This window comes from Stenella coeruleoalba, assembly GCF_951394435.1.
Source record: "Stenella coeruleoalba genome assembly, chromosome: 6".
NCBI lineage: Eukaryota > Metazoa > Chordata > Mammalia > Artiodactyla > Delphinidae > Stenella > Stenella coeruleoalba.
In genome coordinates this window covers 125,280,345-125,298,663 of record NC_137151.1, presented here as the reverse complement: position 1 = coordinate 125,298,663, position 18,319 = coordinate 125,280,345, and the positions used below count along the sequence as shown (strand labels likewise).

General features: G+C 62.6%; 1 protein-coding gene across 1 annotated transcript; it reads right to left on the bottom strand.

Annotated features, from left to right (window-relative positions):
• Nucleotides 1–5,887: 5,887 nt before the first annotated feature.
• On the bottom strand, nucleotides 5,888–15,013 carry KLHL30 (kelch like family member 30; the record flags this gene model as incomplete). The annotated part of the gene is made up of 7 exons (XM_079924793.1): nucleotides 5,888–6,734; nucleotides 8,106–8,251; nucleotides 8,782–8,970; nucleotides 10,128–10,283; nucleotides 10,818–10,904; nucleotides 12,796–12,931; nucleotides 14,240–15,013. The coding sequence occupies 7 exons, from the start codon at nucleotides 15,011–15,013 to the stop codon at nucleotides 6,483–6,485; spliced, it is 1,740 nt and encodes a 579-aa protein (XP_079780919.1). The 3' UTR covers nucleotides 5,888–6,482.
• Nucleotides 15,014–18,319: the final 3,306 nt, after the last annotated feature.

Genomic DNA, 18,319 nt, shown 5'->3' with positions numbered 1-18,319 from the left:
TGTTCTATCACCTGCGCGTCGCCTCTCCACCCCTACCGTCCACTCCGCCCACACCCCGCCCCGACTGCCTGCCGAGGCTGGCACTCCAGGCTCTCCTGTGTCCCTCCCCGAGGGGCCTGAACCTGGTGGGTAAATAGTGCATTTTATTCAGGGGGTTCAAGGGAAGGGCACAGCTGAGGATTGCACCTTACAAGGGCCTGCCACCCTCACAAGGGATGATTTCCACCTCTTCTGAGAAGAGGGGGGACCTCCCCCTGTCCTGTTTCAGAGCGTGGCTCCGCCAATTTCAGCAAGTGCAGCCAGGGCCTGGGGGAAGGGCTGGGGGTCATCCTCAGTCAGGGCCTCACCGCCTCGCCTGCAGTCTTCCCCACCCCTGCACTGTTTCCAGGGGACAGGAAACACTTAATACTTTAGAAAAAGCCTGGTATTAGATGTTAGTTTTTCCCTGTGATTCTGCCTCTTTTCCTGTAGGATGGGGGGATGGTGGTAGTTTTGGGGGGGGTTTAAAGAGAAAAACACCCTTCCCACCCTGAGAATGTGTCCCCGCCAGGGTGTGTCCTACAGACTTACTCTATGAGACTTACTGAAAGGCAAATTAGAACTGCAAAGGAGTTCTGTCTTTATCTTTATTCAATTTGGGGGGGAAATTATCAGTGGAATGAAAAAACTGAAATTCCTATAGAAATTGCAGCTCTCCAAGAAGATATTTGAGAAATACTGGGTTTTATAATACATACTCAATAAACTATATGAACTTATTCCATCGGCAACCATTTGCTACAAATAAGGCCATTTGCTCCAAAATTTGTAGATGGTGTTGCCAGAAGGTTCTCAAAGAATTCAGGACTTCTTGGGTGGCTTCTCATTTCTGGTCCCACAAGGAACATCTGTTAGGAAGCCGGGCATTGGAACTTTGTAATGACATGTGTGTGTGTGCGCTGGGCGTGTGCTTCAGCGTTAGGTATTAAAATTTTGTTCACTTTCATTTCGCGGGGGAGACTTCATCTGGGACCATGGGATGCCAAGTGTGGGGTGTTTTCATCGTTGAAACCCACAGTCCGCTGGCAGAGAGGGGCTTCTGTCCTCGGGAGATGCAGCTCTGTGAACAGTACCTTCATGTTTCTGAAAAAGCTTGTCCACATCCAGCACCTCATTCACTTCTCACTGGTCAGCCCAGCGAGATGAGGGTTCGCTAGGGACTCACAGCCTGGGCTCGGGGCTGGGGCCAGGCTGGGCCCTCTGGCCCCCTGGGCATGGTCACATCTTCACAGCCACATGTTTTGCCCATCAGGGTCCTGCCTATTCTTGCTGATGAACTTGAAGGTTATTGAAAATACAGCTCTGTCTTTTCCGGGACGGGAACCCCTTAGGTGTGGGGTTTCCTATGGGGGTCTGGCTGTGAGGGAAGCCCAGAGAAACACGTGCGGCTGCCACTCTTGAACCAGGGGCCTCATCACGAGCTTTCCCTTCCTGGGGGGATGGAAGTCCAGGGGGGCAGCCCGATGTGGTGGGAAAGGGGCTCCCCCTGGGCTCTGCCCCTCACCTGAGGGTGGCCAGCCTGTCCTCGAGCTCCTTGGAGGCTCAGCTTCCCTGGCTGAGAGCTGGGATTAATGCACGTGTCCTCAGGGCCTGCTCTAGGAGGAGCTGAGTCCATGGCAGGTCCTGTGTGGAGCCACGAGCGAGGCCTGCTTGCCTTCCAGGCTGCCTGAGCAGTGAGGGTCATCACATCACAGCATGGGGGCGCGGAGGGTAGGTGCCCTCAGATCTACCTGAAGACAGAGGCCCTGGGCCATGGCAGAGCCTGGAGAGAGCCCAGGTCACACCCAGCCGCGGGTCTGCAGCAAACCTGGTCCTCACACGGCCCTCTGGGGCTTTGGAGGAGGCACACCTCAGGGCCTTCAGGCCCTCATCCCCCGGAGCCTCAGTTTGCTGCTCTGTACAATGGGCACAACAACAGGGGGACGTGTGGAGAGGGAGGGACCAGATTTGGGTCACGTGAGGACGTGTGGGGAGGGAGGGACCAGATTTGGGTCACGTGATCCTTCAGATAGTCTTGTGACACCATTTCCAACTCACAGTAGGGAGCCCCAGTCCTCACAAGGCCAGCATTGAGGACAGGAGCTGTTGCTATGTGAAAAACAGTTATTTTCCCAAACAGTGAACAATCCTCATGATGTCATAGGCCTGCCAGAGGGCCCAAATCAAATCCGTTCTGGCACTGTGCAGCCTCCAGTAACCCTCTCCGGAGGTGATGACACAGCCTGGCCGTGGGGCAGGAGAGCACAGAGGGCTGGGGCCTTCAGGTGGGGCTCCCTGCAGGTTTCTGGGGTCGCATTCCAGAAACGGCCTCTACTCAGAGGAGGGGGGAGCTTAGCAAAGCATGCAGCTCAACGACCACCACAAACAAGGTTCCGATGACCCTGGGGGCCCCTTCCACTGCAGCAGCATCCCGTGGGCTCAGAAGTGAGGGTGGCATCTGAGGGTGAGTTCATGGATCCCAGGGAGGAAGGACTGGATGGAGTGGCGCAGGAGGGGGCGGGCGGGGCTCGAGGTGGCCTCCCCCACGCGCCTTCACGCCTGGCTGAAATCTAATCCTCATTCTTGGGCCCTCATGTCACAGCCTCAGCCCTGGCTTCCCAGCGGCCTGCTGCAGTCAGGCTGTTCCCACTCTCCTCTCTTCCTCCAAAGGAAGGACCTTTGCAGATGAAGTCATGGGAATCAAAGCTCCCTCTGCCCCCAAAACAATGGGAACCTTGTTGTGTGGTCTCCCGGTATACAGGCGGGCAACCTTTGCTGTCCGTCGGAGCCTTCCCAGCATGACATCATCTAATTCTCAAGTCACGTGATTGTCCCCATTGCACAGACAAGGAAACTGAGGCTAGGTCTTGGGATCGGCCTGAGGTCACGTAGCCACCAAATGAAAACTCGTCCAGATCCAGGCCCCGCAACTTGAGGTCAGTAACTCTGAAGCCCACAGATTCAATTCAATTCAATGAATGTTGACTCAGTTCCTGCTGCGTGCCAAGCACAGGGACAAGTGCTGGGAACCTGCATGTACCTCCTGGATGGGACCGTGGGCAACCTCAGGTCTAATGCTCAGGGGAAGCATTCCTTCTCACCTCTCACCAAGAGGGTCTCTTGGGTTATTTTCTGCTAATTGTTTCCATGTTTTCAAGAGATTCATTTTAAAATTAGGCCTTAGCCCACCTCTCAGCTTATTACAAGATGGTAGGCTCTCAATGGCTCCGTTTGCCATTGTGGGAAGAAGCACATTCTTAAATGTGATTGTGACCAAGGTAATTCCTAGGACAGTCTATTAGCTTTGAGGACATCACGTTGCCTCCTAGGGTGTTCATGCCAAACAGGCAATTACTTTCTCCGTGAAGAGTCTCATCACAGTCTATTCCATTCTTCAATTAATCCGCTTCATGCCCGGCTGTTCTCCTGTGTACCTGGTCCTGCACACATAGCAACGGCAGCTACGCTCAGCCTGAGTGTCCAGCGCTGTGCTGGGCGCTGGGAATCAAAGACGAATGACATAGCCCTGGAGGAGTGGACATCCTTACGCTGTATGTGGCTGAAACTACCCCGTTCTTCAGCCACTACCAGAGTCCAGGTCAATACGCATACTTTCCACTGGGCCACCTGGTCAACCAGCCAACTGGTGCAGTGGTCTAAATGGACTACAGTGAACTGTCATTTGACCAGTCCATTTAATTACAAATGTCAGCTGGCTGATTCCAGCAATCCCTGTCCCTGCCTGGTACAGGGAAGATGCTCAGTAATGAAATGGTCTTGTCTAGGAGGTACTGGAAAATCCAAGTCCAGTGGAAATGGCTAGAAGCATCCCTAACCCCGGCTCATCTGGGGACCAAAGGGAGCTTCCCCCGGCTCAGCTGTGCTGGGCCTGGCGGCTGAGAGCACTGTGGTCGCTGCAGACAGGGTCTGTCACTGCAGGACACTGGAAGTGTCTCCGTCTACCCAGCATGGTCTGAGGGAAAGGCAGCATGCCCCCACCCGCACACACGAGTATTCTGGAGTAGGGCAGGTGGTCGCCTGCCGTGGGTCTCAGAGTGGTGGGCATCTGCACGTGTTCCAGGGTTACCTGTTCCCTTTTCTAGATTCCGCACTAGCCCCAAGCCTTCTGATGAGCCTTGATTTCTGGGGGCTTTGGAAAGGGGTGTGGAGGCCTGGATTCTCCACGACCATCCTTGCTTGAATGAGTACATGGGTGTCCATCTCACATGAGAATCTCCTGTGTTTGCTTTGTGTGCTGGAGACCTTGCTTGCCCATCCTGGTGCCCTGTCCACCCCTCTCCACCTGCTCTCTGCCCCTGCAGGCTGGCCACTACAGACTGTGTCCGTGGCCTGTCTTTCCTCTGATTCTGGTTGGGTTTGGCCAGTGGGAGGCGCTGGGGCAGTGGCAGTGGCTGCATTCCTCTAGCAAAGGCCCCAGCCCCTCAGCAGCCCTTTCCCTCTAGCTCCCTTTCTGGGGTCTGCACCTCCTCTGCTCGGCCCTGGAGGCCGAGGGGTGGTGGCAGCTCCCCACCATCGGTAGCCCTGGGAGCTCCTCGAGCCCTTGCTGGGTCCCCCTCAGCCTGCCCGCACCTCGGAAATAGCTCCTCATTAAAGTATTCTCCATCACTCAACTGGAGGGGCTCGATTCCAGCTCTGCTGATCAGACGAAGGGCGGTTTGGCGCCCCAAAGTTGAGGACAAGGCCCTGGGGTGGGCTATGCTCCCCCACCCCAAGTACTGCCCCCCAGTGCCGTGGGGGCAAGTGGGGCAGAAAGCAGGTCTTCTCCTAGAACACCACCTTTTCAACTACCCATTTGTCATCAAAATAAGTCCACTTTGACACGTTCAGTTTTTGTTTTGAAACAGCACTTTCAATCACTGTCTGGATTGAAAATTCAGAAGATTTTCTTAAGGAAAGATTCAAGGATCCCAGAAACCTTCATCCTCATTTTCGCCCAGGCCACCAGCCCACCACGTGTCCTCAGGTGCAGAGAGCAGACACTCAGCAGGCCCCGCTCTGTCTGGGCCCCGGGGCCAACTGGATTCTCCCGTAAGACATGGCTGTGAGGGCTCAGGTCTGGGAGCAAAGTGGATCTGGATCCATAGAAGCTGGAGGGACCAGGGGCTCCTTCCTCAGGACCAGGGATGTCAAGGGTCCCTTGGGTCCCTGATGCCTTCACAGAGGAGCTTGTGGGCTGGTCCTGGAGAGGAAACCCGGGTCCTGAGGGGGTGGGAGGTACCCGAGGCCTCAGCTGCTCGGTGCCAGGCTGGACCCAGAGCTCCCCATCTGGAGCCCTGTGTCCCCTGACAGAGGCTGTGTCAAAGGGGCTGGCCCACGGAGCACCCAGTGGGAGTCCTTCATCATCCCCTTGGCTACAAACTTGGCCTTGTTCAGGATGAGGTGGAAGGAGCAGGGCGGCCGAGCCAGCCCCGCGAGGGGACCCAGTCCAAGTCGGGGGGCTCTGGGCAGGCGCGAGCCACCCGAGTCACCCCAAATGCTGGTCTTCCTCACTCAGGAGGCCGCCTGGGCGCAAACCACCAAAGCGCCCAAGGGCCATCCCCCGAAGTCCCTGCAGGACCCCCGCCCCTGTGGGCCCGCGTCTGGGGACCTTCATTTTGATGAAGAGCCTTTGTTTAGAAGCAAATCTCCCCAAGAAACAGGGGGGGTCCTGGCTCTCGCTGCTCGCCTCCCTGGGAAGCCCTACTGCCCCCTCTGCCCCCAGCGCCCAAGCGGGTGGGAGGACCCTTCTCCTCCTGCCACGCCCCACCACCTTCCCTCAGAGCCTCTGAGTGCTGCCCTCCTGGGGCTGACACAGAAAAGGCTGGGTCTCCTTTGTCCCCAGAAACAGTCTTTGGAAACAAGGTGCCAACGTAAGGCTGGGGGCAGGGAGAGCAGGCAGCCCACCCGAGGCAGCCCCATGTGCCCGAGGCCCAGAGAGGGTCGGCTGCCGGCCGTGGTCACACAGCTGTGGGACAGGCAGAAGCAGGCCCCCCAGGGCTGGGCGCTGACCCCACCTCAGGCCCTTTGCTCTGTGCTGCCCGCCCTCTGCAACAGCCTCAGCTTCCTGGGCCTCCGTGTCACCCTCACCTGTGCAGGTCCTCCAAAAGCCACCAGTGGGACACACAGCCAGGAGCGGCCAGTATTCAGAGAGCACGGGAGTTCTCTCAAGGCTCCCCCGGCCCTGGGCTCCTTCCTCTGAGGTCTCAGACACCCCACAGGCAGTAGAGCTGCTTCTCCCATCCATACAGGCTTCCAGAGGCCCAGCCCTTCCCGCGGGTCAGCTCAGAGTTTGGCGTGGTGGCTGCGGAGACCAAGGCTGTGTCCTCTGACGTCCCCTGGTGGCCCGAACCCAGCCCAAGCCCTGGAGGGGACGGCGACACTTTGGTTCACAAGCCACAGTGAAAGGGGGCCGTCCCCCGGGGCGGGAGCTCAGCGGGCCTGCTCCAGGCGCGCCGAGGGGCGGCTTAGGGCTCCTGGGTGGGCCCGAAGGGCTGGGTCCACTTGGAGACATCCAGGAAGACGGCGGAGGCCCCATGGTAGAGCCAGAGGCGGGGCAGGGCGCCGTGGCGGGTCCAGGTGTCGCGCCGGGGGTCGTAGGCCTCCATCTCCACGTGGTAGTCGCCGTCCATGCCCTGCCAGCGGCCGCCCGTCACGTACAGCTCATCCCCCAGCGACACCAGTGCCCCGTTCTCATGCAGGCTGTGCAGGGACTGCACCTGTGGACAGTCCTCGGTCAGCGTCCAGTGGGCGACTGGAGGGTGGTGGTGACGGTGCCCTCGGGGTGGGACGGGGGGACATGCAGAGAGGATGGCCCGCACCCCATCCAGGGTACCAGCACACCTGCTGCCTGGGACCTCACCCCGGCTGCCCCTCCAGGACCCCTCAGACTCTCCCTTCAGTGGAGAGACCCCACTGGTCCCCTCTCCACCCTACGTCTCCCAGGATGATGTTTCCGGCCCCCTCTTTCTCTCTTAGGCCTGAATTTGCTCACATCTGAAGCTGGGGAGTCAAAGCGGGTGGGAGATGTGGAGGGCTGACCCCAGGGCTCCCTCCCAGGGTGAGGGCTGGGCTGCGCTTCTGGTTCTCGGCGGTTCTCTCTCGGAGGGAACAGATGTGGCCTCAGCCCTGACTGGTGCCCCATGGGACCCATCGCTCTGCCCCTGCACCCCTTGCCTTGGCCCGTAGCCTAGGGGTGCCCTGGATGGGGGCTGCGGGGTGAGGGCTAAAGATGTGAGCCCTTCTGGAAGAGCCTGGGAGGGCAGGAAGAGAGAGGTCTTGGGTGGCACCCCCCAGGCCTGGGGAGGACCAAGTGGAGCCCCGCACAGCTGGGACCCAGCCCAGAACCACGCTGTGGGCTGGGACGGGCCCGGCCGACGGGACCCAGGAAGAAAGCGGCAGCCTGGCAGGTCCTCCCTGCACCTGTTCTGCCGCTGTAATGGGGGCCTCCGGTCAGCTGAGCGCTGACGCCAGGGGCCAGCTGCGGTCAGCAGGATCACAGAGGCCTTGCTGCTGCCCTGCTGGCCCAGCTAGTGCCGAGGCCACCACGGGCTCCGGGCACTGTCCCTCCCCCTTCTCGGGAAGAAACAGGGGGAAAGGCCAGGGCTCCGTTGCCCCCAGGGGTCCACCCACCGCGCCCTCCCCTGGGCCTGATGGAGGAGGGAGGGAGTAGCGGCAATGGGGGTGGGGTGAACGGGGTGCCTAGGAATGGCTGCTCCCCGCCCCCACAGCTCAGGAATCCCCTCCCTGGCTTGACCACCCCCAGGGCCGGGAGACTCACTCCCCCTCGGGCCCGGCCTACACCAAGAAGGAAGCGCTGTCTCTGAGTCCACAGGTCCCTGAGTACTGAGCCCGGTTTTGCCCCCTGAGGAGGACAGGCGCTGTGTGCTGGGGACGGAGCACCCTCCACGACCAGCAGCCTGAGGTTCTCGGCGCGCTCATCCTCAGGGGGGCTCTGGGCTCTCGTGTCTCCATTCACTGTCCCCACCTCCCTCGGTGGCGACACCCCCAGACCCCACCGTCCCCAGGCCTGCTCTCTGCAGGGTCAGGGGTCCAGGTGGGGGTCGCCCTGGGAGGTGAGGCTGGCTCACCTTCTGCCACAGGTTGGCCCCGGGGTCGTACACGTAGACCTTCTTGGTATTGTCCCCCACCAGGTAGAGCGCCCCGTGCAGCGCGGTGCAGCGCGGCGAGGACAAGTACTTGGGGAGGAAGGGCGAGGCGACCACGCTCCACGCGTCTGCGGGGACACGCCCCAGCCCACGTCACCAGGCGGCCGTGCGGCCAGGGCTCCCGAGGGGGCCCAAAGCCTGGCACAGAGTCTAGAGCCCACACTGGCGCCCACTGTGCCTTGGGGTCCGGGCCACTGCTCGTCCCCAGGAGACCAGTTGCAGGCAGAGGCAGCAGCCAGACAGCTTTCAGTCCCAGGGCTGGGCTTCCCTGTCCCCCGCCCTGGGCACTCTGCCCCCAGCCCCCTATACCTCCAGGCTGGGATGGAGCTGTGGCTCTGAGCTGGTGACCCCCTTTGTCCCCTGCCCCCTTGGTCCCCTGCCTTCCTCGACTGTCCCATCCGCTGCTGATGGGGCCGTGGCGGCCGGCGCCCTGCCCCCCTCGACCTCACCTACACCTGGGGCCTCCACCCTCCCGCTCACTGAGGTGGGATCCCACCTGTGCCCTGCCCCCGGGTCCCACCTACCCCTCGGCCACACTGGGAGGGACTGGTGGCCCGGCCCCGGCCCCTCCCCGTGCCCCATGCCCCCTCTCCCCGACCTGTGACGGGATTGTAGCACTGCAGAGCCAGGGCGTTGTACTTGCAGGCGCTGGAGCCCACCAGGTAGAGCCTGCCCTGGCAGCCGGCCGCCGAGAAGTTGCTGACGTACTTGAGGGCGGGGCTGACGGGCGTCCAGGTGTCCGTGTAGGGGTCGTAGCTCTCCACCTCTACAGCATCCAGAGCGGTGCCTGCAGGGGCAAGGCGTGGAGGCGTCAGGGCTGCAGGGGGCTAGGATGAGCGAAGGCTCCCAGAGATGCAGGGTCTGGGGCCCTGTAGAGGCCGCAGGGACCACTCCGGGCGCCCCAGGAGGGGAAGGGCACGGCCTTGAGAGGCAGGGGACTTATCCTCATTTTACAGAGAGCGAAGCTGGGGCTCGGAGAGGTGAGGGTGTCTGCCCAAGGCCTCACCTCCAAGCAGTGGCATGAGGGTGGGCACCTGGACCCAGGACCGCCCGACTCCAGAGTGGGCAATGGGGCCTCACGGTGAAGCCCAGCCTCTCTGAACATTTCAGAGCCCAGGGCGCTTGGAGAGGTGCCCGCGGGGCCCCCAGGAGGCCACCGCCCCCGACCCCTCACGTGGTGGGGTCCTTCCGTGGGAGAGAGGAGGTCAGTGGGTGGAGCTCTGGGCAGCGCCTCCGCTCTGGATGGGACAGTGACATAGACCAGCCGTGGGTGGGAGGGCTTCCTGCTCTCCCTGGAGCCCACCTTGGGCTCTGAGAGCCTGGGGACCCTGAGCTGCCCTGGGCCCTACGCGTGCCCTCTACCCTTGGGTCAGGGATACGGCAGCCACTGAGGGCAAGGGGGCCGGCCAGGACAGGTGGGGCACCTAGGACGGCCTCAGGGCCAGCTTGTCACCTCCAGAGGCCTTGGGAAACTCCCACACGCATCTCATGTCTCAATACTTATCTAACCGTTAGCGTCTCCTTGCAGCAGCTCTGGGGTGTAAGGGGGATAAGGTGGGCCCTGGGCTCAGGCTGAGGGCGTGGTGTGGGCAAAGGTGACAGCAAAAGGAGGCACGGTGGGTCCCCTCACCCCAGGGACGTCACCAAGGAGGTGGCCCCAAGCTGAGGGCTGAGCCCAAGTTTCTGGGATGGGAGTGGTCGTCCCTGCTGGCAGCTCGAGGCCCCAGCTCCTCATGGGTCCCTTTCGGGGACTGACTCGTTGTCCTGTTCTTGCGTCCCTGGAGAGCATTGAATCACCCTGGGGCCGGCTACCAAGGCTCGCGTCTGAGCCTCACCCCGGATGCCCAGGGAGCAGGTGGCCCAGGTGTGGGGGCGAGAGGCTGCCAGGCGTTAGAGGGCGAGGAGGGGCCGGAAGGAGGCAGGAGGCGAGGGGAGGGGCCTCACCGCCAATGGCGTAGATCTCCCCGTTGAGCGCCGCGCTGGCGTGGTTGGTGCGGGCCTTCAGCATGGGCGCCACGGGCCTCCAGGCTGCCTCCCTCAGCGGGAAGCACCAGGCCTGCGTCGTGGACCAGGTGTCCGTCTTGGTTCCCCGAGAGCCCCCTGCCGGGAGAGGCTCTGTCCACTCGGGCGCCCGCCAGCCTGGGCTCTCCAGAGCCCGCCCCCTTCCCCCCACTCCAGGCCTCCGTCCTGCTGGACACTGGGCAGGGGGTGGCCGTGGTGGCGCAGTCTCGCCGTGTGACTTGGACACCCCAGAAACAAGCGGAACATGATCAGTGGTTTCAAACCTCCACCAGTGGGAGCTTTCTTCTCAATCAGACCTTACAAGGACCCCCAACTTCTAAGACATAAAACAGAAGACTGACCCCGGCACCCTCCATCACACAGCTCCTTCTGGGGAGGCCCCGGCTGTAGGACAGAACACAGAACGGTTCCCTGCACCCTCGTGTGGACTGTAAATGTCCTTGCTTTCACAAGATGGAAAGGTCTGGAAGAGCCTTGACTAAACGGGCAGGTATCCCACTGAGTGCAGGGCGAGGGTTTGTTCTCACGACCATTACGTTCAGGGGTCAGATCTGCTCTGTGGATTAAGCTGCTGGGAGCCTGGCTCAAGGCGGGGAGCGCCCGCCTGCCCACCTGTCACGTAGACATCGTTGTTCAGCGCCGCCAGAGAGAAGCCCCACTTGTGGTAGTCAGGGAAGTCTGGGAGCGCCATCCACCTCTCTGGCAAGAAGATTGAGGGGTCAGGGTGGCTGGGCTCACTGCGGGGGCCTCTCCTCCCCGCTCTAGAGGTGCAGAAATGTCCCCTCACCGGTGGGGAGGGCCAAGGGGCGGGACTCAGCTGAGGGCAGAGGTGGGGGAGGACACCCGGTGGGGTGAGGCTCGAGGTGGCCCCGGGGGCTGCGTGTGCACCGTCTCTCCTGGAGACCCCCGGTGCCCCACGCCGCCCTCAGAGCCTGGCACCCAGACTGGACACCTGACTGCACCCAGGGTGTGCCGAGAAGCGGTCCAGGCTCCAGAGGCCAGGTCTCACCCCGGCACTGCAGCAGATCCCACTGACCCCCGATGGCCCTCTTGGGCCTGAGTCAGGTCCCACCTCAGTCCGATGGGGGAATGGGTTAAGGGGCCTGCTCACTAGCCACAGGGGGGTTATGACACCAGCCTCATTCGTTCACTCGTTTCTCATCCGTTCATTCATCCTGAGCACCTTCCGCGCCCACGGGCAGCGTGGAGGGGATCAGACTCGGCCATGTAGCGGGCAGAGCGGGTCCAGACCCCAGCTCTTCTGCACCGGCAGTGCGGCCTTGAATAAGCCCCAGCCTCGGTTTCCTCATCTGTACAATGGGGCTAATTCCCATCTCTGGGGGCGTGGGGACTACAGGAGACTCGTCTGTCAGACGGCATCTGCTGTTAAAGGTACAGCGTCCCCAATGTGAGGGATGGGGTAATGCCCCGGCGCTGGACCTGCCTTCACGAAGCTACATGAGGTAAACTGAAGCAAGAGATGAGAAGGTGCTTTGAAAAAACCAAAATGAGGCAACAAGTGTGGGAGTGGTTAAGTCCTATAATGGACACATTTTGGGTGCTTGTGGGAGGCTGTGGGAGAGACCTGGGCCTCGGGGACGTCCCTGGGAGGACTTCGTTTACTGTTTACGACAGTTTTCAGGACATGTGAAACCCCAGGCTTTGCCGGGTGCCAGGCCGCTGGGCAGGGACTGCGTGTCCCTCTGACTCATGTCTGTGTCACCCTAGGGTGGGGACTGCCCAGCGGTCACCAGACCTTTGCCTGCCAGTGCCCCCCGGCCCCCTCCCCTCAGGGTCTGAGGGACAGCTGCTCCTGGGCTCGGCTCCTGACGTCAGCCCCCAAATCCCTTCTCGTCAGGCCCTGACTTGGGACAGCCGGCCTCGGACTTCCTGGAGCCCGCCAGCCGCTGACGCCATGGGGGTGGTGGCCACCTGCCGTGCGGCCCCAGGACAGCGGCCAGCTCCGCAGTGCTTTCCAAAGAGCTTCCTGGGGCCAGTGTGGCCCCTCCACTGTCCTGCTGCCCTCTCAACCCTGCTTTCTTGCGGTCAGGAGAGGCCCCATCCAGACGGCAGGCCTGGCCCCTCTTCCCACTGGCTCCCTGTTACAAAGGCCATCTCACAGATGAGGAAACCGAGGCTCAAGGAGGTGGAGAGACCCACTCAAAGGCCAGAATCAGAGCCCCACTGGGCCGACCCAGAGCTCTCACTCCCCAGGCTGCCTGCACCCCCGGCCCTCTGTCCTCCCCCTGGGACCTGGTTCCACTGGGTGCACAGGGCAGGGGTGCCAAGAGGAAGCAGCGGTCAGGCCGCCCTCCCACTCCGGCCAGCGGCCACCTTCCCACGCTGTGCCGTCTGGGCGGTAGGACCCTTTACCCAAGGCCCCGGGGCCCAAAGTTAGGGCTGTGGCTGGAGGGAGAGGGGGCCGCAGCGCCCCCCACGGTCAGCCCCCCTCCCTTGTGGGGGCCCCGGTTTCCTCTGCAGCCCCCCATCCCGCCCCTGCGCGGCCGGTGGGTGCCCCGCTCTCTGTGCAGCCCGTGTCGCGGTGCGGGGACAGCAGTGCCCGTGCCCTGGGCGCCGGACGGTCACTCACTGGCCTTGGGGTCGTAGAAGGCGAAGTTCCCGGGGCGAGGAGCCAGCTGCTCGGTGTCCTCCTCCTCTTCCTCCAGCGCCCGCCCGCCAACCACCACCAGAACCTCCTCCAGCTCCCGCGGGAGGCTCAGCAGCGCCTGTGGGGCCGGGAGGGCTGGGGTCAGAGGCGCCCGGGTGCCGGCGGGCCGCTAAGGTGGCTTCTGCGGCAGGGGGTGGCTGGGGCGTTTGGGGGCAGCCGTGGGCCCTCCGCGTGGCCCTGTGACAGGACGGGGCGAGCTGCAGCGCGTGCGTGCCCGGGTGTGCTTGTGCGTGGGTGCACACTCACACACACACGTCCACACGCCATGCCGGCGACGGTAAGAAGCGCTCAGGGCCGGGAAAGGCGGGGGCATCAGGTCCTGGTGTGCTTGCGCGTGAGACCTGCTCGCTTCGAGCGGCCAAGGCCCATACGTTTCCCCAGCTCCCCACCTAAGCTCCCCGCCCCACCAGGAGCCCAGCTCCCCGAGCCAGCCTGTGGCAGGGCGCGCTGGGATGGCCCAGCAGGAAATGCTGGGATGTTCCTACCTGGGTGGGTAAGGAGCCACCGCCCAGAGCTCCCAGGATTGCGGGGTCCCACTGCCTCTCAGACCCGCCCTCCCACCACCCACCGTCACCGGGTGACCACCTAGTGGGCGGGGCTCCTAGCTGGCTCCAGCGCGAGGCCGCCCTCTGTGCCTGGCGGGGCCTGGCAGGGCCTGGCGGGGGAGCGGTTAGTATTTGCCACCACACACCCCGCCACCGGCCTGAGCCACGTCTTTGTCCCCTGACATGGCTCCTAAGAAGCCCTTCCGAGCAAGGCTGCCTGGCAGCGGACAGACTTCGGCTCCCCTGGCCCGTCGCTTCATTAGGACCTGTCCACCCACCGGGCCCACCTCCAGCACAGATAGGAAATGGCACCCGATAAACGCTGGAGCAGCTTCCTAAGGGGCAGGTGGTGGCCGGCTGCCACGCCTGTCCGTGCTCCTTGCCTGGGCGCAAGCTGTGCCGTCTTCCTGTACTATTGTCCCCCTTGCCAAGCTCCTATCCTTCCTCTAAAGCCCAGCTCAGATGCTGCCTCCTCCGGAGAGCTCTCCGTGACTGCCTGACCCTCTGAGGATGCCCACAGTCCAGCGCTGGCCTTTCTCATGCTGCCTTAGGTGTGTTTCCAGGTTTGTCCCCACCAAGCTGTGGGCTCCTTCAAGACAGGGGTTGGGAATGACCACTTCTGGGGTCCCTCTCCCCTCACGTCCAGGGTATGGCACACCCAGGGGCACAACCTGTACTTGGGGATGAACTGCGACCCCCTCACAGGTAACCGGCCCAAGGGAGGCAGAGTTGCAAGGTTGGGGACACCCCCATCATACTGTCAGTCCCCATGCCGGTGGGGTCTCTGGAGCGCCTCTCCCCGCTCCCCACCCGTCACTCACCCCCTCGTGGCCCTGGGACAGGGCCTCCCGACAGGCCTCCGACTCCCGGATCAGCGGCTCCGTGGCCAGCAGCTGCTGCACGCGGGGCCGGGGCACGGCGTCCAGGTGCACCAGGCCGAGCAGCTCGGGCAGGTGGGTGGCCCGGGCCTGGGGGTCGTGGCGCACCCAGCGCAGCAGGGCCTCCAGCCGGCTCTGCTCCGGCTGCACCTGCAGCAGGTCGCCGGCCAGACAAGTGGCCAGCCGCTCTTGGGACAGCTGCAGAAACTCATCCTCCTGTGCCACGGCCTCAAAGTTCTCCCTCAGGAAGGCCCAGGCCTTGGCAGCCACGCCCAGCAACCCCTGCTGCTCCCCAAACTCACAGATGCCAAGGCAGTTGGTGGCATCCAGCTGCTGCTGCAGGTAGCGGCCGCAGACCTTCTGCACGGCGGGGAAGTGGAGGCGCGCGGCCGTGCGGGTCAGCGCCTCCACGTTGCCCTGGGTGATGGTCAGCCGGCCCGTGTACACAAAGTCCACCAGCTGTGCCACCACGGCCGGCTCCATGTCCCTCAGCTCCACGCGGGCCGAGAAGCTCTCGGCGAAGTCGCCCGCGAACATGGCGTGGAAGTAGGGGCTGCTCAGCGCCAGGAGCCCCCGGTGGCAGGGCAGCTCCCGGCCACCCACCAGCAGCGTGACGTCCGCCAGCTTGGGCTGGAAGCGCAGCTGCCGCAGGCCATCCAGCATGTCCTGGGCGTGCGAGGGCAGGTGGAAGTCCAGGTCGTCCACGTTCCACACCATGACTGCGCGGCCACCTACTCACGGGCGTCCCCACGGGCTCCTAGGGAGAGGAGCCAGCACGGTCGGCCACGGGGACGGTCTCCTCAGCCCGAGTCACCCATCCATCCGACCATCGGTCTGAGCATCAACTGTGTGTGAAGCGCTTCGCCCAGCCTCTCACCTAAGCCGTCCCCATAGCTCTGCAAGGCAGGCAGTGTCTTTCCCAGGTTACAGTGTGGAGGCTGAGGCTCAGAGCGGGCGGGAGACCTAGTCGTGGTCAAGTGATCAGGGCAGGACAGGCCAGCAAGGGAACCAAGCCTCAGCCCCCCTCCATACCTCCTCCTGGAGCGTGGGGATCCCTGTGGACCCCCAACCCCCCAAGTGGCCTCCTCAGCTCCCAGATCCCACCTTGCTGGGGAGAGCATCAGCATTTGAATAGTTTCTGCCCCATAGGTCCTCACTGGGCATGACCTTGCTGGGTGACCTTGGGTGAGCCACGTCCCTCTCTGATCCCAGCTTCCTCATGTGCTGATTAAGAGGCTGGCGGTGAAAGGGGCCGAGGGGTCACGTCCCCACGGCAGCTTGTGCTGTCACGGTGCCCCCCACGTGCCAGGCCCATCCTGAGCTTTGCACAAATACTCATCACTCAGCCCTCGCGGCCACCCCGAGAGCTGGGTGCTGTTTGAGTCCCTTTGACAAGTGGGGAGACAGAGGCAAAAAAGACTTAGGTCGCTTGTCCAAGACCACACAGCTCAGACATGGCGAACCGGGCTCGGGGGCCTGGGCCCTGAACCCCCAGGTTACACGTCGCTGGGCGTAAGTTGGTAAAGAAAAGCAGGCAAAGGAAACTTTCTGGGGGGCGGCCGCCGTTCACATTGCCTGATTCAGCAGATCCTTTTCTGGGCTTATTTAATGATGTGCATATTTCTTTATGATCTTCGGGTATTTTTGCCCTAAGAAAACTGCCCCAGAGAAACAAAGGTTTTGCACAGGTGATCTCACCCTGAGGTACCACACAGCAAAAAAGCTGTCTGTCTGCCAGGGGGCAGCTTCGGACCCATCAGAGCGAAGGCCAGTGCAAAATGCTGGGTCAACCAAGAGCCATGAAAGTGACAAAGCCCCGGGAGAACCGTGCACCACGGGTGCCCTGGGCGGGGGTGCCGTTGGTGGGAGTTGAGCAGGGAAGCACCCAAGGAACCCACCTAGGGGCCCAAGGACCTGCCTGGGCTCTGCCCAGACAGGACTGGTAGGGAGCCCCGGGCCGTGTCCATCCTGCCTGACCCAGTGGTCTCTCTGGCCAGGATGAAGGCGGCCCTTCCCTCCCAGGGGAGCGCAGAAGATCAGTCAGGCGGCTGCCACCCCCAGGCCTCGCATTCCCCTCATTGCTGTGGCCCCGTTCTCCGGGCATTGCAGCCCCGGGGACCAGCGGGCCAGGGTGCCCAGCACCTTCCCGTGGGGCCTCAGGTCGTCTGCTGACACCTGCTGCCCCGCAGTTCCAGCAGGGGGGCGGGCGCTTCCAGGGGGTCTCAGAGCCTCCACCCAGTGCCTGCCAGGCCAGGAGAGAGGAGGGCAGAGTGGGTGGGCCACCAAAGGGCCTTAACCCAGCTCTGGCCAGGGGCTGGCTGCTGTGGCCCCGGCTGCAGTCAGAGGTGTGGTCCAGCCTCCCCCGGCCCACCCTCGCCCTCTTCCCCAGCCAGGACCTGAGCCCCCACCCCACGCTGAGGGGCCTGGCCTAGCCAGCATGCAGGGTCTCTCCAAAGCACCCAGCGCTGTGATCTCCAAGCCCACTGAGCTGTCCCACTAGAACCCACCCTCCCCTCTGGTCCCAGCCCTGGTCCTCACCTTGCCTTCCCATCTGCCCCCCAGACCCTACCTCTCAGTCAGCACCTGGACCTTGTCTCAGAACTCAGGCTGGAGAGCAGGACTGCCCAGCGGCCAAGGGATATGGAGGGCCTGCTGGGATATGACTGGGCTGGGCTGGGCTGGGCGGGGCGGCCACGTGGGGACAGAAGGGTATTTTTAGCCTCTGTCAGTGTGGGGAGGGAGGGAGGGAGGGAGGGTGGCCAGTGGGGGAAGGAGAGAGGTGACAGCTCTTCCCTGGCTGTCCTCCCTGAAAGCCCACACTGGCCTGGAGCCTCCTGTGACCCCCTGAGACAGGACAGGTGGCAGGGGGCACCGCGGGGCAGGGGCGAGTCTGGGCTTACCCCCTCCCAGTGGTGTTCGGCTGACGGCGGGGGGTGGGCACGGCTCCCCCCACTTCTGTTTCTTCATCTGCAAGAGGGTCCCCCTCAGGTGAAGCCTGAGCTGGGGACTCAGGAGCCACACGGAGCCCCCAGTGCAGGGCCTGGGTGTCCTGAGCGCCCAGCAGGTACCAGCTTCCCTGTGGTTATCGACAGGTGCCCACATGGCCTCTTATTCTCCGTCAAGCGGGGAAAAGTTATCATCATGAAGAAATCTGGGTTGCTCAGCAAACACTCTCAAAACCTGGGGTCCCTGGTGGCGAGGAGTCTCGGTGGTAAAGGAGGGGCCCAGAGAGGTGCCCGCCAGGCTGGTAACAGGGTCGTGGGATCCCAAAGATCTGTCCCCTCGTATTATGGCCTTGGCCTCCCTGCCCTGCTGTCTTCATCAGTCGTGAGCATCAAAGATGGCCAAGAAATGGGATCATCTACAAATACAGCAGCGGCGGCTCACAGCCTCCCCGGAGTGGGGAGTCCCTGCCGTCTGGGTCTCGCTGGGGCTCTGGAGCCGCAGGCCCTGACTGAGTCTGGGCTTGAGCCCAAGGAGCTGCGAGGGTGTCTCTCATGCCAGCGGTCAGAGGAAAGCTTCCCGGCCCAGGGCCTGCAGGTACACAGGAGAGAAGCCTGCAGCCTGGTGAGGCCAGGTGGGGCCTCTACCTGTCAGCCCCTCCATCCTGTCCCCGCGTGGGCCTTACCGAGGCAACCACTTTCTAGGCATGTTGCAACGTGGAAGAGTCAGGTAGGGCCGAGGCTGACAGGCCTCCTGACACCCACTAGGGACTGGCCTGATGCTCTTATGGTGCAGAGAGGCCCGGGGGTCCCAGGGTGACAGTCTCACTCCCGGCAAGATTTGGTAATTTCCCAAGGGTATCTGGGTGTCATGACACCTCGCGTCCGAGACAGAGGGCTCTGCTTCCTGTTGGGGCGCTGGTTGTGAGCTGGGCACCACGGTCTCTGCTCTCATGACATGAGGACCCCGTCGTTACACACATACTGCAGTGATTGCCTAGTTAATTATACATTCACAAGATTCTTCCATACTTTGCTCACTCACAGGTTTCCTGAATCCGTGCTTCCCTCCCCAGCCCAG